Source organism: Dendrobates tinctorius, unplaced genomic scaffold (assembly GCF_039654945.1).
Source record: "Dendrobates tinctorius isolate UK_male_01 unplaced genomic scaffold, ASM3965494v1 ptg000097l, whole genome shotgun sequence".
Taxonomy (NCBI): Eukaryota; Metazoa; Chordata; class Amphibia; order Anura; family Dendrobatidae; genus Dendrobates; species Dendrobates tinctorius.
In genome coordinates, this window is record NW_027361765.1 from 17,516,504 (window position 1) to 17,536,833 (window position 20,330).

Genomic DNA, 20,330 nt, shown 5'->3' on the forward strand with positions numbered 1-20,330 from the left:
GGGAGAGCTGACAGATCCTCTATATACTACACCACACGGGAGAGCTGACAGATCCTCTATATACTACACCACACAAGAGAGCTGACAGATCCTCTATATACTACACCACACGGGAGAGCTGACAGATCCTCTATATACTACACCACACAGGAGAGCTGACAGATCCTCTATATACTACACCACACGGGAGAGCTGACAGATCCTCTATATACTACACCACACGGGAGAGCTGACAGATCCTCTATATACTACACCACACAAGAGAGCTGACAGATCCTCTATATACTACACCACACGGGAGAGCTGACAGATCCTCTATATACTACACCACACAGGAGAGCTGACACATCCTCTATATACTACACCACACAGGAGAGCTGACAGATCCTCTATATACTACACCACACGGGAGAGCTGACAGATCCTCTATATACTACACCACACGGGAGAGCTGACAGATCCTCTATATACTACACCACACGGGAGAGCTGACAGATCCTCTATATACTACACCACACGGGAGAGCTGACAGATCCTCTATATACTACACCACACAAGAGAGCTGACAGATCCTCTATATACTACACCACACGGGAGAGCTGACAGATCCTCTATATACTACAGCACACAGGAGAGCTGACAGATCCTCTATATACTACACCACACGGGAGAGCTGACAGATCCTCTATATACTACAGCACACAGGAGAGCTGACAGATCCTCTATATACTACACCACACAGGAGAGCTGACAGATCCTCTATATACTACACCACACAGGAGAGCTGACAGATCCTCTATATACTACACCACACGGGAGAGCTGACAGATCCTCTATATACTACACCACATGGGAGAGCTGACAGATCCTCTATATACTACACAACACAGGACAGCTGACAGATCCTCTATATACTACACCACACGGGAGAGCTGACAGATCCTCTATATACTACACCACACAGGAGAGCTGACACATCCTCTATATACTACACCACACAGGAGAGCTGACAGATCCTCTATATACTACACCACACGGGAGAGCTGACAGATCCTCTATATACTACAGCACACAGGAGAGCTGACAGATCCTCTATATACTACACCACACGGGAGAGCTGACAGATCCTCTATATACTACAGCACACAGGAGAGCTGACAGATCCTCTATATACTACACCACACAGGAGAGCTGACAGATCCTCTATATACTACACCACACAGGAGAGCTGACAGATCCTCTATATACTACACCACACGGGAGAGCTGACAGATCCTCTATATACTACACCACATGGGAGAGCTGACAGATCCTCTATATACTACACAACACAGGACAGCTGACAGATCCTCTATATACTACACCACACGGGAGAGCTGACAGATCCTCTATATACTACACCACACAGGAGAGCTGACACATCCTCTATATACTACACCACACAGGAGAGCTGACAGATCCTCTATATACTACACCACACGGGAGAGCTGACAGATCCTCTATATACTACACCACACGGGAGCCATGGGCGGACATACCACATGTGCAGCTGGTGCGGCTGCACAGGGGCCCAGGAGGACAGGGAGCCCGATCAGCTGCTGAAATATCTTGTTCTCTGATACAGCCAGCGGCAACATCTACACTAAAAGAAGAGGAAGGGGGCTCGTACCTGTCTTGCTATAAGGCCATGTGCACACGTTGCGGATCTGCAGCGGTTCTGGCCCTGCGGGTCCGAAGCAGTTTCTGCTGCATTGTACAGTACCATTGTTTTCTATGGTCAAACCAAAAACGCTGTGCACATGCTGCGGATATTTCCGCGCGGATTTGCTGCTGGTTACAATCCGCAGCATGTCAATTCTTTGTGCGGAATCCGCTGCGGTTTCACACCTTCTCCATTGTAGAGGTGTGAAACCGCAGAGCTAAACCGCAAGCTAATCCGCAGGTCTTTTGACCTGTGGATTTTTATAAATCCGCGCGGAAAAATCCGCAGCTCTCTGAACTAGGTGTGCACATAGCCTAAGGGAAGGGCCCCTTCCTCTCCTCTGAGTTGATGCTGCTGAGCTCCGGAGTCCTGGACACGCCCCTGGAATCCCTGGACACGCCCCTGGAATCCCTGGACACGCCCCTGGACACGCCCCTGGAATCCCTGGACACGCCCCGGCTTCTCTGCTGTGGTGCAGGTGCACAGACCACAAAGTATGACGCCTGGGAAGGATGGTGACACGGCCGCCCACATGGAGGAGGATGGCGGCTCCGCGGCCAATGAGCGCGGCTCTTGTATGTGGAGTTACTGGAGTAGAGGAAGACAACGGCGCTGTGAGTGTTCACACATCGGACAGGACACAGGAGCCGAGGCGCAATGTCTGGAGGAGCGGAGCGACACTTCTACACACAGCTGCCCAAAGTGGTGAGAGCCCCGCAATTACCGCCATCTGCAGAGCGCTGCCAGATATCACAGCTGTGGTGTGTAATAACCTTATAGTAGTCGTCCTGTTCTGCTGCAGCACTGTCCTGGGCATTATACTGGGCACCTTGTATCTACAGCTGACTGTCCTGGGCATTATACTGGGCACCTTGTATCTACAGCTGACTGTCCTGGGCATTATACTGGGCACCTTGTATCTACTGCTGACTGTCCTGGGCATTATACTGGGCACCTTGTATCTACAGCTGACTGTCCTGGGTATTATACTGGGCACCTTGTATCTACAGCTGACAGTCCTGGGCATTATACTGGGCACCTTGTATCTACAGCTGACAGTCCTGGGCATTATACTGGGCACCTTGTATCTACAGCTGACAGTACTGGGCATTATACTGGGCACCTTGTATCTACTGCTGACAGTCCTAGGCATTATACTGGGCACCTTGTATCTACAGCTGACAGTACTGGGCACCTTGTATCTACAGCTGACTGTCCTGGGCATTATACTGGGCACTTGTATCTACTGCTGACAGTCCTGGGTATTATACTGGGAACCTTGTATCTACAGCTGACTGTCCTGGGCATTATACTGGGCACCTTGTATCTACAGCTGACTGTCCTGGGCATTATACTGGGCACCTTGTATCTACAGCTGACTGTCCTGGGCATTATACTGGGCACCTTGTATCTACAGCTGACTGTCCTGGGCATTATACTGGGCACCTTGTATCTACAGCTGACTGTCCTGGGCATTATACTGGGTACCTTGTATCTACAGCTGACTGTCCTGGGTATTATACTGGGAACCTTGTATCTACAGCTGACTGTCCTGGGCATTATACTGGGCACCTTGTATCTACAGCTGACTGTCCTGGGCATTATACTGGGTACCTTGTATCTACTGCTGACAGTCCTGGGCATTATACTGGGCACCTTGTATCTACAGCTGACTGTCCTGGGCATTATACTGGGTACCTTGTATCTACTGCTGACAGTCCTGGGCATTATACTGGGCACCTTGTATCTACTGCTGACAGTCCTGGGCATTATACTGGGCACCTTGTATCTACAGCAGACAGTCCTGTCCTGGGCATTATACTGGGCACCTTGTATCTACTGCTGACAGTCCTGGGCATTATACTGGGCACCTTGTATCTACAGCAGACAGTCCTGGGCATTATACTGGGCACCTTGTATCTACAGCTGACAGTCCTGGGCATTATACTGGGCACCTTGTATCTACTGCTGACAGTCCTGGGTATTATACTGGGCACCTTGTATCTACTGCTGACAGTCCTGGGCATTATACTGGGCACTTGTATCTACTGCTGGCAGTCCTGGGTATTATACTGGGAACCTTGTATCTACAGCTGACTGTCCTGGGCATTATACTGGGCACCTTGTATCTACAGCTGACTGTCCTGGGCATTATACTGGGAACCTTGTATCTACCGCTGACAGTCCTGGGCATTATACTGGGCACCTTGTATCTACTGCTGACAGTCCTGGGCATTATACTGGGCACCTTGTATCTACTGCTGACAGACCTGAGCATTATATTGGGCACCTTGTATCTACTGCTGACAGTCCTGGGCATTATACTGGGCACCTTGTATCTACTGCTGACAGTACTGGGCATTATACTGGGCACCTTGTATCTACTGCTGACAGTCCTGAGCATTATATTGGGCACCTTGTATCTACAGCTGACAGTCCTGGGCATTATACTTGGCACCTTGTATCTACAGCTGACAGTCCTGGGCATTATACTTGGCACCTTGTATCTACCTCTGACAGTCCTGGGTATTATACTGGGCACCTTGTATCTACAGCTGACAGTCCTGGGCATTATACTGGGCACCTTGTATCTACTGCTGACAGTCCTGGGCATTATACTGGGCACCTTGTATCTACAGCAGACAGTCCTGTCCTGGGCATTATACTGGGCACCTTGTATCTACTGCTGACAGTCCTGGGCATTATACTGGGCACCTTGTATCTACAGCAGACAGTCCTGGGCATTATACTGGGCACCTTGTATCTACAGCTGACAGTCCTGGGCATTATACTGGGCACCTTGTATCTACTGCTGACAGTCCTGGGTATTATACTGGGCACCTTGTATCTACTGCTGACAGTCCTGGGCATTATACTGGGCACTTGTATCTACTGCTGACAGTCCTGGGTATTATACTGGGAACCTTGTATCTACAGCTGACTGTCCTGGGCATTATACTGGGCACCTTGTATCTACAGCTGACTGTCCTGGGCATTATACTGGGAACCTTGTATCTACCGCTGACAGTCCTGGGCATTATACTGGGCACCTTGTATCTACTGCTGACAGTCCTGGGCATTATACTGGGCACCTTGTATCTACTGCTGACAGTCCTGAGCATTATATTGGGCACCTTGTATCTACTGCTGACAGTCCTGGGCATTATACTGGGCACCTTGTATCTACTGCTGCCAGTACTGGGCATTATACTGGGCACCTTGTATCTACTGCTGACAGTCCTGAGCATTATATTGGGCACCTTGTATCTACAGCTGACAGTCCTGGGCATTATACTTGGCACCTTGTATCTACAGCTGACAGTCCTGGGCATTATACTTGGCACCTTGTATCTACCTCTGACAGTCCTGGGTATTATACTGGGCACCTTGTATCTACAGCTGACAGTCCTGGGCATTATACTGGGCACCTTGTATCTACAGCTGACAGTCCTGGGCATTATACTTGGCACCTTGTATCTACTGCTGACAGTCCTGGACATTATACTGGGCACCTTGTGTCTACTGATGACAGTTTCAGCATTATTTCTTATGGGGCCCACTTTGGGACAGTTATTTCTCTTACTTGCCGATATAGCACTAATAGAAGAGATTTAGGATCGATCAATGTCCAAATTTAGAAGGAACTGATGAAATATCAGGCTGAAAAGTGCCGTGATGTTTATTCAACGTCTGGCATGTACAGATCGGGACATGGCGTTTTCTGTTCATTGTATGGTATTTATTTCTGTTCTTTGTCTCTTTTTTTTTAAAAAAAATATTGGTGTGTACATCACAGATTAAATATTTCAATTAAGGGAAAAAAAGGAGATTATAACTTATACCAGTCCAGATGAGCCATTCATCATGGATGCGACGTGGACAAAGCCAAAGTGATTCTATAGGTTAGGCTAGAGTAGACATTTATTAGCCAAAACTAGATAAAAAAAAATCCATATTACTGTAAATTATTTACAATACAAGTAAATAGGCTCAAAATCGGCATCTTTTTGAATGGTTTGCCAGTGTATTTGCTTGGAAAAAACCGCCTGCAGTTTCATCATTGTGGAATATCGGTTTCTCGTCACTTTCAGTCATCTTTTGAAAAATATGTGCGAAAGTGGCGATGCCCATTTGTCTAATTCATGAGATGACAAGGACATCCTGGTAAAGAAGAATTAGAGTATTGGCATTTCTATGCCCAGTCTGTTTTGCAACCTGAGCACTGCCCGATTGTCTGGCAGCTTTCACGCTCGGCTGAGTTCTTGTGTATGGACTCTGGGGAGATGGTTGTCTTGTGTATGGAGACCCTGGGGAGATGGTTGTCTCTTGTATGGCCAGCTTTAGCCTGTAGGCCTCTTTCCTAAACACTCAGTGCAAATGATCTACTGATAACATGAGTGTTCTCCCTGATACTGGAGGCCCCATGGTTTGGTTAGAAAAAACAGTCAATACCAACAGTAGTATAACTGACTAATCAGTTTTCTCATGATTAATAATCTAAATTATTAGTCTTCAAACTTCACCTTTCTAATGTTTACAGTTATTCTCAGGCAGCCAATTTCATTAGTTGCTGACAGAACTGGACTCCATGAGTTTTGGAGGATTCAAATAATAAATGTACATATGTATGTAAATTAGTCTATAAACTTCTGTCAACATGTCTCCGAATTTCCAAGCAATAAATTTTGTATTTTTTTTCTGACAAAGAAAAATGGTCAAAATTAAAAAAAACAAACAAAAATTCAGTGCTTTCAGACCTCAAATAATACAAAGAAAACAAGTTCATATTCAGTTAGAAACAACAATACTAATGTTTTAACTCAGGAAGAGTTCTGAAATCAATATTTTTGAAATGACCATAATTTTTAAAAACAGCTTTCATGCATCTTGGCATGCTTTCCACCAGTCTTTCACACTGCTTCTGGCTCAAAAATTTAAGCAGTTCTTTGTTTGATGGCTTGTGACTATCCATCATCCTCTTGATTACATTCCAGAGGTTTTCAATGGGGTTCAGGTCCCGAGAATGGGCTGCCCATGACAGGGTTTTGATGTATCTATGTGTATGTGTGTATATATATATATATATATATATATGTGTGTGCCTTGCGAAAGTATTCGGCTCCCTGGAACTTGTCAACCTTTTCCCACATATCATGCTTCAAACATAAAGATACCAAATGTAAATTTTTGGTGAGGAATCAACAAGTGGAACACAGTTGTGATGTTGAATGAAATTTATTGGTTATTTTAAATTTTTGTGGAAATTCAAAAACTGAAAAGTGGGGCGTGCAATATTATTCGGCCCCTTTACTTTTTCAGTGCAGCAAACTCACTCCAGAAGTTCATTGTGGATCTCTGAATGATCCAATGTTGTCTTAAATGAATAATGATGATAAATATAATCCACCTGTGTGTAATAAAGTCTCCGTATAAATGCACCTGCTCTGTGATAGTCTCAGGGTTCTGTTTGAAGCACAGAGAGCATTATGAAGACCAAGGAACACAGCAGACAGGTCCATGATACTGTTGTGGAGAAGTTTAATGCCGGATTTGGATACGAAATTATATCCAAAACTTTAAACATCCCAAGGAGCACTGTTCTAGCGATCATATTGAAATGGAAGGAGTATCACACCACTGCAAATCTACCAAGACCCGTCCGTCCCTCTAAACTTTCATCTCAAATAGGGAGAAGTGTTATGATTGGGTCACCGAGGAGGAAAGCAAGACCAAGCTAAGCCACAGAAAACCAGAGAGGTTGGTAACTAAGCGGATTGCAGACCCCTGATCCTATCCACACAACTAGCAGTAGCCGTGGAGCGTACCTACGATGATCCTAGACGCCTCGACACAGCCGGAGAACTAAATAAGCCTAAAGCAAGAAAGGGGAAATCTAAACTGCCCCAGAGCACACCCCAAAGGAATAGATAGCCCTCAAACATATATTGTTGGTGAGAAAAGGTGAAAACACAAACGCAGTTAGGAAAATAGACTGAGCAAACGATGGGGCCCACACTAACTAGAAGGAAAGGAAAGACTGTCTGCAATCACGCAAAAAACCCTGCAAAAAATGCCCAACACGTCTGATAGAAAAATTCTGAAGTCACTAGACGTTGCCCACTATATCAGCACTCTGGTATATTCTGAAAGCCGAGCAAAAAGAGGCCAATCTAATAAGGGAGAAAAACAAACTGGCACAAGCAGTAACAAAGGGATGGAAATTCAGCACAGCCCCAGCCGAAGCTGGCTGAACACACAAAACTGAAATAGACAAAACCAGATCAAATGTGAACAATAGCAAAAGAACACTTAGCTGAGCATGCAGGGACTGAGCTGGAAACTAAGACCTCAGTAGGCAGGAAAAAATCACCAGCAGGGATAGAGAGAGTCGCTGTCTTAAATCCAGTCAGAAACTCCAGATTTCCAGTCATCCTCCTCATTATCAGGTGGCAGGCCTCTGTTAATTAGATCAGCTCCATTACCTCCAGTAACCACCAGAGGGAGCCCGGAAAGAGAACTCGCGACCCCTCTGTCAATATAACCAGCTCCACTACCTTCACTAGTAACCAGAGGTAGGCCAGAAAGCGAATTCACTTCACAACAGAGAAGACTGATCAGAGATGCAGATAAGAGGCTCATGATCACACTGGATGAACTGCAGATATCTACAGCTGAGGTGGGACAGTCTGTCCATAGGACAACAATCAGTCGTACACTGCACAAATCTGGCCTTTATGGAAGAGTGGCAAGAAGAAAGCCACTTCTCAAAGATATCCATAAAAAGTGTCGTTTCAAGTTTGCAACAAGCCACCTGGGAGATACATCAAACATGTGGAAGATGGTGCTCTGGTCAAATGAAACCAAAATCGAACTTTTTGGCAACAAGCGATATGTTTGGTGTAAAAGCCACACAGCTCATCACCCTGAACACGCCATCCCCACTGTCAAACATGGTGGTGGCAGCATCATGGTTTTGGCCTGCTTTTCTTCAGCAGGGACAGGGAAGATGGATGGAGCCAAATACAGGATCATTCTTGAAGAAAACCTGTTGGAGTCTGCAAAAGACCTGAGACTCGGACGGAGATTTGTCTTCCAACAAGACAATGATTCCAAACATAAGGCAAAATCTACAGTGGAATGGTTCACAAATAAACGTATACAGGTGTTAGAATGGCCAAGTCAAAGTCCAGACCTGAATCCAATCGAGAATCTGTGGATAGAGCTGAAAAAAAATATATTATTTATATATATAATATATATCTCTTCCTTCTTACCCCCCCCCCCCCCCCAATCGGGGTGGTCTTTTTTTGTCCTCTCCAGCTTCTCATATTCCTCCTTTCTGTTGTTGCTGCCACGTGGCACTGCCACATCTATTATCATTGCTGTCTTCTGATCCTTGGGTTGGTTAGCCAACACCTGCTTATCCGTCTGGATCTTGAAGTCCCACAGGATTTTAGCCCTCTCATTCTCCACCACTTTCTCTGGGGTCTCCCACCTGGACTTAGGGGGACTTAGCCCATATGCTGTGCAGATGTTCCTGTATACAATTCCTGCTACTTGGATGTGGTGTTCGGTATACGCTGTTCCTGCTTGATTTTGCATCCTGACACTATGTGTTGGACGGTTTCTGAGGTTTCTTTGCATAGTCTGCTTTCTCCAGCCATTGGTAGGATTTCTCCATGTCAGCCACCTCCATTATCTGTCAATGATACATCCCATGCTGCGGCTTGTCTTGTCATGGTGCTTCATGTTCCTGTACTTCGTTCCAGATCTGTTGTTGTTGCTCCCTCAGGCTTTCTCTCAGCATCTCCTCTTTTGGTGCCATTTTTCTGATGTAATCCTGGATAATCCTTGTTTCATTCGTGATGGTGGCTTGGATGCTTATTAAGCCTCGACCACCCTCCATTCTGTTGGTATACAATATTTGGGTGTTAGACTTAGGGTGCAGATCTCCATGCATTGTGAGGAGCTTTTGTGTCTTCACGTCTGCAGCTTTTATCTCTTTTGGCCAGCACACTATGCCAGAAGAGTATCTGATAACTGGCAGGGCATATGTATTGATGGTGCAGATATTATTCTTCCCACTGAGCTGGCTATTCAGGACCTGTCTTACCCTTTGGTGGTATTTGAATGTTGCTGCTTTCCTTGTCTCCTCATCTTGGTTACCGTATCCCTGTGGGATGCTGAGGTACTTGTAGCATGTCTGTACATCTGCTATGTGCCCTGCTGGTATTTCCACTCCATCAGTCTTGACTACCCTGCCTCTCTTTATTACCAACCGGCCGCACTTCTCCAGTCCAAAAGGACATTCGATGTCTTCGCTGTAGATCCTTGTCAAGTGGATCAGTGAATTGGTGTCTCGTTCATTTTTCACATACAGCTTGATGTCATCCATGTAGAGGAAGTGGCTGATGGTGCTTCCACTCTCGAACTTGTATCCATAGCCAGACTGTAATTATCTGACTGAGGGGGTTCAAGCCTACGCAGAACAGCAATGGGGACAGTGCATCACCTTGTTATATGCCTCATTTGATGGTCACTTGTGCTAGTTGTCTTGAGTTGATATCCAATGTTGTTCTCCATAGCCCCATTGAGTTTCTGAGGAAGATTCTTAATTTCCTGTTGATATTGTGGAGAGCCAAGCATTCACAGATCCATGTGTGTGCTATTGAGTCACAGGCTTTCCTGTAGTCAATCCAAGCTGTGCTGAGATTGGTGTGTCTGGATCTTGAGTCTTGAGCTTGTGCTCTATCTACTATGTGCTGGTGCTTAGAGCCTCTGGTTTCGGTCCCAAGCCTTTCTGAGGTGGATTTATGTACTGGTTCATATGGTTCTGTAGATTGGTGGCTATGATGCCTGACAGGAGTTTCTATGTTGTTGTAAGGCAGGTTATTGGGCACTAGTTGGATGGAACTGTTCCTTTGTGAGGATCCTTCATGATCAGCACTGTTCTTCCTTGTGTTAGCTAGGTTGGTTGGTGGCTTTCTTTAAGGGTATATGCACACGCTGCGAATGTAATTGCAGATCCTCAGCGTTTTTCTCAGCGCGGAATTGCATCAAATCCGCAGTGTACTGCACAACCAATGTTAGTCATGGGAACGGCAGACTTGATGTGCACATGCTGCGGAAAAATCCGCACAGAAACACAGCGTTTTATTTTCTTCAGCATGTCAGTTCTTTTCTTCTTTTCAGCGTTTCTGCACCCATTGACTTCCATTGTGTCAGGCAAATCCGCAACAAAACCGCACATGTAAAAAACATCTGCGGATTTGCTGTGGATTTGATGTAGTTTGGGGTGTCAAAAACGCAGCAGAGGGAAGTGATGTCACAGGAAGAAGTGTGTGGGCGGAGTGTTGTCAAAATGGAGTCGTACCGTCGCATGAGGATGGGTGTCAGGCGTCTGGTTGAGTTGGTAAATATGGTCTGTGTGTCTAGTGACTGACTGTAGTCATTCGTTGGATGGGACAACTGCTCCCATCAAAATATGATGATGGGAGAGTTGTCCCATCGTCAGGCGAATGACTACAATGGGTTAAAAACACAAACACATTACATACATGTAACATACAGTACATACAACATGTAGTACATGCTCACTACATATGCTTTGTCCCCGAAGCCCTCCCTCGATCATCTGAAAATTTAAAAATAAAAACTCCCTGGTCCACGGTAATCCAATAGACTGTCCCACGACATCCTTCGGTGATACACTGCAAGAGTTAGGGCCCCGTCACACATAGCGACTCACCAGCGATCCCGACAACGATATGAACTTGTCAGGATTGCTGGTGTGTCGCTACATGATCGCTGGTGAGCTATCAAACAGGCAGCTTTACCGGCGATGAGCACCAGCGACGCCGAGCAGGCGCGTCGCTGTGTACGTTAGTTACCAGCGCGCTGATGCAGGGAGCTAGTAACCAAGGTACACATTGGGTTTCTAAGCGGCACTTAGAAACCCGATATGTACCTTGGTTACCAGCTCCCTGCATCAGCACACTGGTAACTAAGGTACACATCGGGTTTCTAAGCACTGTGCGCCGCTTAGAAACCCGACGTTTACCTTGGTTACCAGCTAGCTGGTCGTTGCTCTCCCGCCTGCCACACGCAGCATTGCGTGCTGGCCAGCAGGAGACCAATGATCCAAAAAAAGTCCTGACCTTTCATGAACAATCAGCGATACCCGGCAGGGGGTCGGTCGCTGATAGCTGTTACACACAGCGATCTCGCTGGTGAGATCGCTGTTGCGTCACAAAACTTGTGACTCAGCAGCGATCTCACTAGCGAGGTCGCTGTGTGTGACGGGGGCTTTAATCACTCCTGCAGTGTATCACTGCTCCCCGGTAGTTTACTCCGGGATCTCACTTTACGGCACTTGACCTGCATGAAGTGCCGTAAAGTGAGCGTCCCGGAGTTGATTGAACTTCGGTAAACTCTCGCGCATGCGCAGTCACATTGCAGGAGCTTTAGCTCCTGTCAGTGTGTTTTGGAAGCCGTGGAGAGCAGTCACATCTCTTGATGTGACTGTTCTCCACGCTAGATCGTCGTGGTACACTCGATATTGATTGGACTACGTCGGAACAGGTGGTATATTGTTGGTTTATTATTTTACTTTTGTTACAGATGATTGAGGGATTCGTGGAATTAGGCGTATTCGTAAGTATGGTAAAAATAAGAACATTAAAATATTTTTTTCCTGTCTGTTTTTTTTTTCTTTTTCCTTTCTACTATAGGATTAATAATGGATCGGCATCTTATTGATGCCTCTCCATTATTAACCGGGCTTAATGTCACCTTCCAATCGCAAGGTGGCATTAACCCCTTATTACCCCATAACCCATCACTACAAGGGAGTGGAAAGAGAGAGGCTAAGCGCCAGATTTGGTGCATCTTACAGATGCACCATTTCTGGGGGGGATGCGGGCTGGTATTTGTAGCCGGGGGGGGCCGATATCCATGGCCCCTTCCTCGGCTATGAATATCAGCCCGCAGCTGTCTGCGTAGTCTTTTCTGGCTATAAATTATAGGGGGACCCCACGTCAATTTTTTTGGGGGGTCCCCCTATTTTAATAGCCATAAAAGGTTATGCAGACAGCTGCGGACTGATATTCATAGCCTGGGAAGATTAACCCCCTTCCCAGGCTACAAAACATCAGCCCACAGTCGCTGGCTTTACCTCTCTGGACTTGAAAGTTGGGCGGGAGCCCACGCCATTTTTTTTTTTCCAAGTCCAGGGAGGTAAAGCCAGTGACTTGGGGCCGATGTTTATAGCCTGTGAAGAGTAACCCCTTTATAGGCTGTAAACATTAGCCCCCATCACTGGCTTTACCTCTCTGGACTTGAAAAAAAAATGGTGTGGGCTCCCGCCCAATTTTCAAGTCTAGAGAGGGAAAGCCAGCGACTGTGGGCTGATGCGATATCATTTCCTACAAAACCTTTTTTTTTTTTCTGTTTTGAAGTTTCTTCTCTTTATTTAGCTTTACGAAAATGCCGACAAATCTGCATGAAAAATGTAAGCAAAAACGCATCAAATCCACACAAATAACGCAGCAAGAACTGCAATGAAAAACGCACTAAAAACGCATAGAATCCGCACAAAAACGTGACAAAACCGCAATAAAGTTTGACAAATCCGCAGCTGCGTTTTCTGCCAGGAGATGCAGATTTTGTGCAGAAAATTCTGCCCACAAATCTTCAACGTGTGCACATACCCTTAGCAATTGGTTTATCATCTTTGCCATGCGTTCATGTACAGCTGTTATTTTCTTTAGCCAGTAGGTGTGGATCATGTCTGGGCCAGGTGCTGTCCAGCTCTTCATGTTCTTTTCCCTCTGTTGGATGTCTGCTTCTGTAATGGTGATTGGTTCTTGCTCTAGATGGTTGTTGTGTTTCATTCTCAGATTTTGCAGCCACATTGCACTTGTGTTGTACGTTTTTTCCTTCTCCCATATGTTCCTCCAGTATTGTTCAGTCTCTGCTATTGGTGGAGTTGCTGCCTTTGTGCTGTTACTCTGTAGTTGAGAGTACACCTTGAATGCTTCTTTGGAGAACAGGGCATTTATCTTCTTGGCCTCAATTTCTCTATTGTATCTCCCTAGTCTTTCAGCGAGTGCTGTGAGCCTTTGTAGCAGTCTCTAGGGCTTCAGATTGGGTCAGGCCTTTGCTTGTCCAGCTTGGTCTTATTCTTGATCTTTACAAGATCTGTATTTCTGTTAGTTGGCTGACTTCCCTTTGTGTCACCTTGATCTTTGTCTCTAGTCTTTTTCAAGGGGGGGCATGTACTTCTATTGTTCTTGCTGGTTGAATAGCTAAGCATTTCCATGATTGCTGAGGCAACAGCATAGATCAGTTTATTGGTTTGAGTTATAGTGGTGGTAGGCAGGGGTGGACATACTGCCGATGCAGGAGGTGCAGCTGCACAGGAGCCCCGGAGAAGAGGGGGCCCGATCAACTGCTGAAATGTCTTGTTCTCTGATAGAGCCAGCGGCAGCATCTACACTAAGGGTATGTTTCCACATAGCGTATGTTTTCAGGATTTGCTGCAGATAGAACTCTGCGTACCGCAGCAACGTTCAATCCGCAGCGTCCAGATGTTACAGCATAGTGGAGTGGATTTTATGAAATCCAGTATTCACTATGCATGCAGGGACACGGGTGACACACCCGAAATTACAGGCATGCGGCGCATCTTTCCAGATCGCAGCATGTCTATCTTGCAGAGACGCTCCGTCTACGCAAGATAAATAACCCAGTCTATGGATAGGATGCGATGATTCTGCATGTGTGCAATGAGCACATGCAGTTTCACCGCGCGTACAACAGGGTGTGGCGCTTTGGGTGGAGTGGGGTTTCCGCTGCATCCAAAGCGCTGCAAGTACGCAGAGTGGAAACATAACCTAAGAGGAGAGGAAGGGGGCCCATACCTTAGTCTTTTGCTGTCAGAGAGGGGCGTGAGAGGTCTGGCTCCTGCGCACTGCAGTATTCTGCTCTGCCCTCAACAGGGCAGAGCAGTGCGCCTGTGCAGGAGCCACGACAGGCAGCAAAGAAGAAGACGTCACCGTTAGAAGAAGGGAGGCGCCGGACCGCATCGTGACACCCATCGGACCAAGACCGGAGCCGGAACGCCCCTGGGTGAGTATAATCTAACTCCTTTTTCTTCTCTTTCAGGTTACATCTGGGGCTTACCTACTGCATTACAGAATGCTGCAGATAAGCCCCTGAAGACGGTGCCAGCAGCTCATAGGTGAAAAATAAGGTGACAGATTCCCTTTAATGGAAAACTGCTGCTCTGGCACATTCAGAGGCAGTAGCTGCAGTGTCCAGTGAATGTCTAGTGCAGCTGTGTCCCAATAGAGCCCCCTCAATACCGGGGGTGGTAAGTGGCTACGGGCGAAGGGGAGGTTGATGTGATGGCCGATGTTCACATGGGTCAGGCACCTGCCAGAACTTCTCAGGAGGAAGAAGTGTCCAATTCACTGACTGCTCGAAGGCTATTCTCTGAAGCTATCAGAGGTAATGAAGAGGCAGAAGGACTGGTGACAGCTGGAGATCTGGCTAGTAAGTGCTTATGGATGGACTGAAGACCACCAGGATGGAGCTGCTGGAGACGGAAGAATGCACCTGCCAGAAAGAGGTAATAAAATGTGTACAGACTTACTATTTTCAGTTTGTGAAAGTGTGTATATTGTAAGGATTGTACTCACTTAGGTGCGTAGGAGGAAACAGGAGAGACATTCTCTTCAACTTCCATGTGGGTTTATTTGCTTCATAAACCATGAAGTCAGCAACAAAAAGGTAAACAGTCTTTACATCAATGTCCATAGCAGAGCTCTGCTCTCCCAGGCCTGTGGGCACACAGACTGTGCAATGTCCAGCACGCAGGCTCTATCTGGAGCCACAGACACAGGAAGGCTTCTCCCTCTCAAGACACAGACCACCCTGTAATATCCAGCCTGGACACATGGAAGTCTGTCCACACTGGCAGACTCCCAAACACTCACTGCCATGTGCTAAACACACCTCGATTACATAGCTTGTAACCACACCCACAGGTGAGGTATGGATCACATGGGCTGGTCACATGGTCATGACCTCACTGCAGGTCATGAAATTCACAACCACACACAGGGAAACAGGGGTACCCAGAGGTGAGGAGAGAGCATCCATCCCTGTTACATATACCTCCCATTAACCATGCGACCACCAGTCACACCACATATCCCCCCCCCGTTCAAACCTGTGGGGCTGAACACTTGTCCTAAACCGAGGGCCTCGAGCCAGGACACCCATATCACCTTGCCCTACCCGTCGAGAGGGCCTTCCCCATTGGTTTTGAGCGTCAGCTCCTGAGACATAGTCCGTCACTGTCACCACATCCCTGTCTGTGAACAATGCTCTATCAGACTTTGTCGCCTCATGTTTCAGCATCAGAAATCTATTAGGCCTTCCCTGCCCCCATCGGTCAGTATGTAGGCATAACTCCCATGCACCCATGCGACCTGTCTGGTCTGACTCTTTGTCATTTTGTCTACAGTGTCTCCCGCTTAGGTCACTCAGCCCTGAGCTAACTGAGGCATCACTGCTTCTACCTCCTCCATCAGGCCACCTTCTGTTATATCTCTGCTGACCACTTCTCCTATGGTCTTTATTACCTGGAGAGCAGTCCCTGTCGTCTATTAGCTGCAGCTTGAGGACTTCCAGTCTTAAGCGAACCTCTTCGCCTCTCTATACCGCGAGTTGAAGGTGGCGACCATCTTCTTCCCATTTCCTGCAGCTCTCTGTTGATCTGCTCCCTCTCAAGTCTTAGCTGCTCTACTTCTTTCAGGAACGCCATGCGATACTCCAGGAGCATCTGGATATTCCCAAGGCTCTCCATGGATCCGACAACGAGGAATGGAACCATCCCATCTTCACCAACGACCTGGGCTTCGTCATCAGCCAGAATCCTCACTCTCATCAGACCGGACCTATTCACCATCTGCATCACTTTCCCAAGTCTTCTGATGACCCTCCTCACATCAGCCAGAAAGCATTGGTACTGAGATATGGTCTGTGGTCTCCACCTGCAGTACCACTCCTTTATTGAGGGTGTCTTGATAATTGCCAATCTCCATCTGTTGTCTATTCCATTTTGCACAACATCATGTGAAATTGATTGTCAATCAGTGTTGCTTCCTAGGTGGACAATTTGATTTCACAGAAGTTTGATTTACTTGGAGTTATATTCTGTTGTTTAAGTGTTACCTTATTTTTTTGAGCAGTGTGTGTGTATAATATATATATATATATATATATATATATATATATATATAAAAAACTATACAGTGTGTCCGTAAAGTCATGGTGCACTTTTGACCAGTCACTGGAAAGCAACAAAAAATGATAGGTATGTGAATTGTGCTCCAAATAAAAGAAAAACTCTCCCAGTTTCATACCTTTTCAGTGCAGTTTGATGTGTGCTCCATTTGTTGCCCTACACACATCCAAACGATAGTGAAGTTCTTGCCACACACGGGTAAGGACGTCTGGTGTAACAGAGTGAATAACGTCTGTGATTCTCTGTTTTAAGTGATTAATGTCGTTGATACGTACAATGTACATGTTGCTTCACATAACAGGAAAAGTGAAAGGGCGTCAGATCCGGGGATCGTGGTGGCCATGGCTTTCACCTGTGACTGGTCAAAAATGCACCATGACTTTATGGACACACAGTCTGTGTATATATATATATGTGTGTGTGTGTGTATATGTAATATATATGTAATTTAGTACCTGAAACACAATAGTCAGTATGTGTAAGGGTAAGTATCGCTTAACGAGGGTTTCCAGGGAACAGGCAAATCGCCGGTGCGTCTGCATCGGGCCCAGAGGTGGAGTGAGGCCGGTTGATACCAGCAAATATTTCAGTTCGGTCTGCATCCTTGGACGCACTTTAGGCTGAAATATATTGCAGCGCAGGGGATCTGTCAGTTCCCCTGCAGTACACACCGCTGGCCAACTTGCGTCCAGCAGCTGACCTAAGTGTGCCCATGACTGGGGGGCATATGGCAGTGACATGATGCACGATGGTGGGGAGGCCGAAGTCAGCAGGCGGCTCCTGCGCCGGTTGCAGAAGAGGACGCCGCGTGGCGTGGGAGCTGAGACAGGTGAGCAGAATCTTTTTTTTTTTTTTTCATGTGTTGCAGAAGAACAAGACAAATTATCAGAGAAAGGGGCATGTAGCGCTATGCCCAACAAGGTGTCCCCTCCTCCCTCCATGCAGGGACACCAGCTTATTCACCGGCCCTTTGGTACGGTCGCCGTCATGCTCCTGCCTCCTTTTTGCACATTGCACTGTGTCTGCGGTAACTGTACCCTGCCATCCCTTATTACGTAACATCCTCTCTATTTATTAACTCAAAAGGAAAAAAAAGAGCTTACGTACAAAAATAAAGAATTAATATAAATCTTTATTAAACATAATAAAAAAATATTCCAAATAAATAGAGTACTAATGCCAAATCGGAGGCTGCAAATCCAGTAACAGTCTAGGGAGACCTTAGTTCATCTTCCTCATAAGCATACAAATATATTAAATGCTAGAAAAATTTAAAATGCTGCTAAAAAGCATGCTGAGTAAATACTGCATATACCGGTAATATAATCCTATAAAGTGTTTTTTGTTTTAAATATAAAGTGTTATAGCTTTAAACATAAGTTAACTTATAGGCATATTTAAATATATATAAAGTGCTGAATTAGTGCCTGATTAGATACAAGCTGCTGCTGAAAAGCATGCACAAAAAACGCTATATATACACTGAAATCCTTTAAAGTGCTTTGTCTCAAGTACAAAGTGCAAATGGAACTTGCACAAATGAGTAGAGGCTGATTCTGGTGCTCCCGCTTCCCCGATGCACGTTTCCTGAGTGTCACTTTATCAGGAGGCGTGAGGTTGTGCAACTGCCCTATAGTGGTTTATGCTTATATAATAAACCAGGACTGGACTTGTTTTAATGAAAAAACGGCTGCTGTGCATTTGAATATCGCTGCCATGTGAGTGTTCCCCAACTCACTTAAGTGATCGCTATGTCACATGTGGTGGACAATGCTAGGGGCACTCTTGTAGCCTTTTTGCTAGGGGCAACGGATGAGGCTTACAAGCTCGGTTGCTGGGTGCAACGGACGAGGTGCACGGTTCTGGATTGTGCAGCCTGGTTGCTGGGGGCAACGATATAGCTGCAACAGCACACGCGGAAGCAAGCATCTCGCTTTGGCTCGGTGGGGCCACAAAGATTAAAGCATCTGGCTGTAACTCGGAGGGGTTACAAAGCGTATCAATGCACTCAACCCAGGTTTGCTGTGGCCCGGAGGAGCATGCCAAGATTAAGAGCGACCGCAACGAGACATGCAAAATGCCCGGCGTGGATTGGTGTGCAGCGGCAGGGGTCCAACAACTGGGGGTGTCAGGAGGTCCAGCGACAGCCGTGGGAAGCGAAGCAGCCATGTGTGAAGTGGCTTACAGTGACACTCTCGAGGAGATTTATCACTCAGTGATCCGTGGGCATCCGCAGGAGCTGGTGGGGTGTCCACGGAAAGTTGCCGAAAAGGGGGCGGTAATCTCAAAAGGGGGTAGTTGCCCAAAAGGGGGGCGGTATCCCCAAAAGGGGTAGTTGCCCAAAAGGGGGCAGAGTCCCAAAAGGGGGTGGTGGCCGTAAAGGGGATAATGGCCCAAAAGAGGGAGGAGCATCCCGCTTTCAAAGGGGTGGCGCAGACGGACTGTTGCTGGGGACAAGTGTACTATGGGTGTCCAGTCTGCCATATGACCTACCCAACTTATGAGGAAATTTACTGGAAGATGTTGTCCAGGTGCCTAGTTCTCTGCTGAGAGAAGTTATCGGGACAAACAGGCAACTCATGCAGTAAATGGTAGAGAAATCGGGAGTGACGAGAGTGAGAATTCCCCATAATAAAGAAGGCAAGGTTCCCAGGAAAGTGGGTATGGTTCCGTTCCTCATGGTGGGGACAGGAGAGAGTCTTGGCAATATGCAGATTCTCCTCGCATGCAGGCTGGCTCATCTTAAAGAACTACAGCAGTTAAGGCTGGAAAGAGCGAGGATCGAATGACGGCATCGCTTCCAAAGTTGGAAGCCCTCTGTTACGCATGGTACCCAACGAAGTGGAGGGCCTTCCAGTAATAGATGAGCCTGGCGTGGCTCAGGACAGGATTTCCTTCCCTGCCCTGGATTTGTTGAGGTTAACGCTGCATAGCCTCCCTTGGGTTGGGGGAGGGCTATTTTAACACGCTCTTGTGCTAGGCTCTTTGTCAGTGATACTTCCGTTCTCGGCTGAGCAGCTGACCTAAGTGATACTTGTCTATACCGCTTATTCCTCTGTGTGCTTGTACTGTGTATGATTCGGCTTCTCCCTCGTTTTGTCTGCATTATGATTCGGTACCTCTGATAATTCTCCGGTTCTGACCTTTGGCTAAGTTCTCTGACTTCCCCCTTGTCTGTGCCCCTGGTTACTGTGTTCCTGTCCGGCTTCTGACTTCGACTTGTATTGCACCATTCCTCTGTCTCATCCCTATGACACTGCGTTATGCTCCGGTTACTGAACTTGGCTAGTCTGACCTTTCTCCTGGCGCTGCCGA

The 20,330-nt window shown here is 46.7% G+C and overlaps 1 protein-coding gene across 3 annotated transcripts in view; it reads left to right on the forward strand.

Annotated features, from left to right (window-relative positions):
* The first annotated feature begins 2,183 nt into the window (after nt 1–2,183).
* MAPDA (N6-Methyl-AMP deaminase) overlaps nt 2,184–20,330 on the forward strand; it is a 72,333-nt gene continuing 54,186 nt past the window's right edge. Inside the window, exon 1 of one of the 3 annotated variants that reach the window (XM_073586937.1) lies at nt 2,184–2,407. In XM_073586937.1, the coding sequence (XP_073443038.1) occupies nt 2,199–2,407 (209 nt within the window). In that variant the 5' untranslated portion in view covers nt 2,184–2,198. Of the gene's footprint in view, nt 2,464–20,330 lie in introns of all 3 variants that reach the window. The other 2 variants (XM_073586938.1, XM_073586939.1) reach the window with 2 other exon arrangements.